The 6,000-nt window shown below is 37.7% G+C and overlaps 1 protein-coding gene across 1 annotated transcript in view; it reads left to right on the top strand.

Moving 5' to 3' along the window:
* Nucleotides 1–1,139: 1,139 nt before the first annotated feature.
* LOC141514351 (myosin-2-like) overlaps nucleotides 1,140–6,000 on the top strand; it is a 125,739-nt gene continuing 120,878 nt past the window's right edge. The window contains exons 1-4 of the mRNA XM_074225119.1: nucleotides 1,140–1,190; nucleotides 1,871–2,082; nucleotides 2,959–3,102; nucleotides 5,720–5,876. Coding sequence (XP_074081220.1) covers nucleotides 1,879–2,082; nucleotides 2,959–3,102; nucleotides 5,720–5,876 — 505 coding nt within the window. The 5' untranslated portion in view covers nucleotides 1,140–1,190; nucleotides 1,871–1,878. The remainder of the gene's footprint in view (nucleotides 1,191–1,870; nucleotides 2,083–2,958; nucleotides 3,103–5,719; nucleotides 5,877–6,000) is intronic.

Genomic DNA, 6,000 nt, shown 5'->3' with positions numbered 1-6,000 from the left:
TGCCCAGGATAATATCCCATCTCTGGAACTCTTTGTCCACCCTCCTCCTAACAAAACTTATCTAGAGTGCATGTCATTTTATAGGGATCTGCTTTCAATTGTATATCTTTCCTGATAAATTCATGCTAGGGTGTTAATGCCTAAAATAACCTTTTCTTGAATTACTCCTCTCAAGAGTACTGTGTATTAATGGAAGAAGACAATGGGCAGAATGAACCTATAAAGGTAGAATTTCAGGGTGTGTATGTGTGTGTGTGTGTGTGTGTGTGTGTGTGTGTGTGTGTGTGTGTGTGTGAGAGAGAGAGAGAGAGAGAGAGAGAGAGAGAGAGAGAGAGAGAGAATTTAGACTGTACATTGGTTCTCAACTCATACCACACAAGTAGATTTAATGAATGGCCTGAACGCTTCCTCCATCCTGCCTGCTAGCTGTAGGACCCTGGACAGATTATTTAATCTTTCTCATTTTTATTCATCTCATCTATAAAATTGGTAAAATAATAAAAACAACTGTTCCTTTGCAAATTCTAAAGTCCTATATAAGTGTTAGCAATGATGTAAAATTTCCAGGGTACCTTGGGTTCCTCAGACAATGCTTCTTCCTGATGATCTAGGATTTCATGATACAACCTTCTTCTGCCTGAATTCATTTAAGTAAACTTCTCCAACCTGTGGTTCACACACTCAAAGCTATATTTATAGTGATTTTCAAGCTTTCACTTAGTCAATGTAACTAATTCATGCTAATAAGAGCTGACATATATTTCCTTCAAGGAAATGTTCTTTTTTTTTTTTAAATAAGGCTTTCTTGAGGCAATGCTCTTTTTTTGTTCAGTCTAGAGGAATGGGAACTTCAAGTCAGGTAGAAGAAGATGGGAAGATATTGTCATAGAAAGCTGGTAAAGGGCTGTTTAGGATAGGTAGGGATTTTTACTGTGGCTCACATTACAAATATAGACTAATTAGTCTTCATGACTGTTGGACAGAGCCTGCTTATTCCTCCCATTAACATGTGAAGTCAGCATTCCTCCTTCAGTTTAATCAACAGGCATTCCTAAACACTTTCTTTGTCAAGAATCTATTAAGTAGGGCAACTATTTCTTAGTCATTTATGAATTTTCCTTTTGTTTTATCCATTGCAGGTCAGTTATTTCCACCAGTTCTTTTCTTCTTCCTCTTGGTATAATTGAAAGGTGAGATTTTTGACTGTAATGTACTGTTCACTCTTTAGCTAGTCTAAAACTCTTTCTGACTCAACAAGTGACTGAGCTCTTTCTATGTTGGAACAAGTTGATCAATATGACCTTGGGAAAATCATCTCATTTGATGTTTTGGTTCTTTCATTTTCATTTAATTAGCCTCTCTGGCCTTAACTAGACTGGCTCTTGGACAAAGGGCACAGCCCATCCCTGGCTCGATATTTGAAAAATTCAGCTACATAGGACCAGCCAAATGTTGTATTTTGCTGGTATGGACTTTGGTATGTCCAGAAGTTGGCAATGTCCACCAAATCCAATTGACTATGTGGGAACTATGAGTATGAGTAACTCTTCTAAGATTAGGGACCTAAAAGAAATGACCTTCTCTGCTTCAGAATACTTCAGAATACAGAGCAATTATTATAATCCTTAAGTTCCAGGTAGTGGTAAAGTTAGATCACCTTAACTTTTACTATTAACAAGAATTATCTGGAGTGTCTTAGATTCTGAAGGGTATGAAAATTCAGGAACTACAATGGAGTGCCCAACTTTTCCAGTATAAAAGAGTGATGATTGCCACCCTTAAGGTTGTCAGGATCTCTATGAACCACCATCTTCTTGGTGGGACTCAGCTCCATGGATAATTAACATATGTTAATATGCTTGCTTTCTAGTTGGCACCATGAGTAGTGATGCTGAGATGGAAGTGTTCGGCATTGCTGCTCCTTTTCTCCGCAAGTCAGAAAAGGAGCGAATAGAAGCTCAAAACCAGCCATTTGATGCTAAAACTTACTGTTTTGTGGCTGATTCAAAGGAAGAATATGCCAAAGGGAGAATCAAGAGTTCCCAAGATGGGAAAGTAACAGTGGAAACAGAAGATAACAGGGTAAGCATCACCTTATTAAATCCTCATTACAAACTTGTTAGACTTTATTTCTACTTACAAAAGGTAAAGCTGGGGCCCAGGAAGTAAGTTAGATGACTGCACCATCACCTTTCACTTCATAAGGTTGTTGCAAAGAATGCATCTTATAAATTGCATAGTGCTATAAAAATGTGAATTATTATTATTATTATTATTAACCTATAACCTTCCTTCACACATCAGCTTCTTTCAGGACAGTAAAATAAGATTGATTTGGTGCTTAGGCTTGCCAGAGAGGACTAGACAGTTGCTTTTGAAGTCACTTGGGAAGTCATGCTGATAATCCTAACTTGAATCACCTATATCAAGGGCAGTCTTCCTTTTTTCCCTCTAGGTCCTGTCCCAGGAATACCATGGGATATGGGAAGTAATATTTTCTCTGTGAAGGTAGAAAAGGGCAGATTAACCCTTTGAGCTAGATTATTGCTATGGAAACAAAAGAACTGTGTGGTATGGTAGAAAAAGAACGGGCTCTGGAGTCAGAAGTGGGAGTTCAAATCTACCCTTTAATGCTTACTATTTGTGTGACCTTTTGGCAAGTCACTTAATTTCCTCACCTGTAAGCCTCAATTTCCTCATCTGTAAAATGAAGGGGTTGGACTAGATGGTTCCTGATGACACTTGTAACACAATATTTATGATCTTAAGACTTCCCACTCCAGTCACCCCAGCCTACCTCTGTTTTCCAGCACCTCTATCCTCAGGAATTCCAAAAGTCCTTAGTTTCAAAAAAATGGGGACCCAATTAGCTATCCCTTCAGTTTTCCTAATTCAGTCTTTGTCAAGATACACAAAGAAAATGTTGGCTAACTATTCTGATTTTCTTCTCTACTGCAGACACTGGTTGTTAAACCAGAAGATGTGTATTCAATGAATCCACCCAAGTTTGATAAGATTGAAGACATGGCAATGCTGACACATCTGAATGAGCCAGCTGTCCTATACAACCTTAAGGATCGTTACACGTCCTGGATGATCTATGTGAGTAACTTTTTGGTCACTTCTGGGAGAGTGAAAGACCATGGTCTATGTTTTGAGAAAAGGGAATGGCACATGCATATGTTTAGTTAGTTTGAAAGATATACACTCAAATGTAAATAAGGAAAAGGGAAAAAAAATCATAAAAAAAAGAGAAAAGTGTGCATGGGAGAGATTAAAGAGAATTGAAGAAGAAAAAGAAAGAACTAGATAAATGCAAGCAGAGAGAGCAAAAAGAAGAATAAGGGAATGAAATAAGACAAAGAAATAGTACTCATTAAGCTTGGTAAAAGCAGCGAGGCTCATTATCCAAACACTGCTCAGCTTTATGAATAGTCTGTGCCTTTTGACTGCATGTAATGGAGTCTAATGTCCCAAAACTTTAGCTGATTGACAAATAGTACTGAGTTCCTGTGGTTAAGGGCATCCTTAGGTCCTATTACTATTGCTGAGTTCTTCCTTAGATGGGGTTCAGCAAAGGCTGTCTCATTGGAGTCTTGTTCACAGTAAAGACTCATTATTGTTTTAAATATCTCTTTAATAGTTCAAAAAACCCATGATGTCATTGGGGGAATGTTCTCAATCAATGAAGATCATAACACTTTTATGTACCATAGCCAACCTGATTTTTTTATGTGTTCAAAATTTTTTTAGACTGATCCTCTGAAACACATCTGTCACCAACCTTGTACATAAAAACATTCTCAACTTCTTATATAGTACTAGAACCTGTACTGAATTAGCATAGCATTCAGGAACCCAGGTTTTTAGGAAAGGTTTTAGACAATATTGAAAAAATTTACTATGACAAAAAAAGATTAGTTCAATGATTTAAAGTTAAAGTCATAGCTTCCTGAGCCTTGAAGCTATCATTTCAAAGAGTTAAATTCGTCGTGAAACAAACATCCTGTTAGATTTGATTGAAGTTGGAATTACAAGTAAATGCATCACTCTAGGAGTTTTGTTGTTTGGAAGATATTTAAGTTTAGCAGAAATGCCATCCCTTTCCACCCAGAAATCTAGACCTTGTGTATAAACAGCTTAAGTACCTAATTTGTGATTGTCATTTATCCATTCTGATTAGTGATCAGGAGAGCAAATGAATGTCTTGAAAGTTATCTCCTTCCTAAGTCTAAACTATACCCAAGAAAAGGCTGTATTTCATTGAGGCCAGGAGAAAGGAAGCTGTTTAACTATAGCTTAGTAAAGGACAAGAGTAGTTTTTGGGCGAAGGCAAGTATCTTCTTTTGGAATTACAAAATTTAAAATAGCTTGAATTATTCTTTACTTCTCTCCTCAATTTGGACATATACTAAAATGCTTATTTTCTGAAAGTCAAATCAATACGAATTAAAGTAAATAAATAGCTAAAAGTTCACTCTGCAAAATATTCTGAAGCCCAGAACTTTCTTAATTGTACACTTGTGGGAACAGGGTCCCCACAAAGTAGTTCTAGTGCATGTGTTGAGCCTCTCACTTGAATGATTCAGAAATTCTTCTTGCATTTTGATTGGAGCATCCCTGCCTAATCATTAGTTTTTTCCTGGTTTCTAGATAAACTGACATCAATAGCATAAGAGATGCTACAAGTTTCAAAATGTAGGCTGAAAGTGTCAAGTCTATCTACCTATCTATCTATGAAAGTGTCATATCTAATCTACCATTTTGGAGATTAGAAATCAGTTTATCTTGTCAGATTTTTAGTGAATCAAGGCAACCAAGGGAGAACATCTGGTTTTTATTTATTGATGGGATGTCAAGCCATGGATCATATGTTGCAGTAGAAAAATCATTGACTTTGTAGTCACAGGACCTGGGTTCAAATTTTACCTCTAATATTTACTACCTATCAGACATTGGACAAGTCTTTTAATCTTGGGCCTCAGTTTTTTCATCTGTAAAATAAAGGTCCAGTTGATAGCCTTTGATATCACTTATAGTTCTAAATTTATAATCTTATTATTCTCTGAAGGGAATGGGTGGAAAGGAGCATCAATATTAAATGAGATAATATTTGTAAAGTGTTTGATATACAGTAGGTGCTCTATAAATACTTCTTCCATTCCATTCATGTCAAATATATTGGAGTGGTTGCCATTTCCTTCTCTAATAGATTAAGACAAAGCGAGGTTAAGTAACTTGCTCAGAGTCACACTAGTGAGCGTCTGAGGCCAATTTGAACTCAGGTCTTCCAGGTCCAGTCTCTCTCTCTCTCTCTCTTTCTCTCTCTCTCTCTCTCTCTCTCTCGCTCTCGCTCTTGCTCTCGCTCTCGCTCTCGCTCTCTCTCCCCACCCCCCTGCCTTGAAATAAGGAAAGCCATGTACTTTACCATTGTAAACAACATTTATTCTTGGAGAGAGTTATTTTAAACTCAAAATATGTATAAGGACTTTAATGGATTTTAAGAAAAAAGAAGGGGCGGCTATGTGGCTCAGTGGATAAAGCACTGGCCCTGGAGTCAGGAGTACCTGGGTTAAAATCCGGACTCAGACACTTAATAATTACCTAGCTGTGTGGCCTTGGGCAAGCCACTTAACCCCATTTGCCTTGAAAAAACCTAAAAAAAAAGAAGCTCCAGAAATCCTGCTTATATGTTATTTTTTTGTTTATCTTCTTTCAGACCTATTCTGGCCTCTTCTGTGTCACCGTCAACCCTTACAAGTGGCTGCCAGTGTATAACCCAGAGGTGGTGAATGCCTACCGAGGCAAAAAGCGTCAGGAGGCTCCTCCCCACATCTTCTCCATCTCTGACAATGCCTATCAGTTCATGCTGACTGGTATGTTTCAGGAAGGAAGTTTGGTGCAGTGGAAGGAATATTGGACTAGGAGACAGGGAGCTGGGTTCTAGTCTTGCCTTTTCTAATCATGTGGCCTAGGGAATATCACTTCCCATCTCTGGAC

This window comes from Macrotis lagotis, chromosome 2, assembly GCF_037893015.1.
Source record: "Macrotis lagotis isolate mMagLag1 chromosome 2, bilby.v1.9.chrom.fasta, whole genome shotgun sequence".
In the NCBI taxonomy this organism is placed as follows: domain Eukaryota; kingdom Metazoa; phylum Chordata; class Mammalia; order Peramelemorphia; family Peramelidae; genus Macrotis; species Macrotis lagotis.
This window is presented reverse-complemented; position numbering and strand designations above follow the sequence as displayed.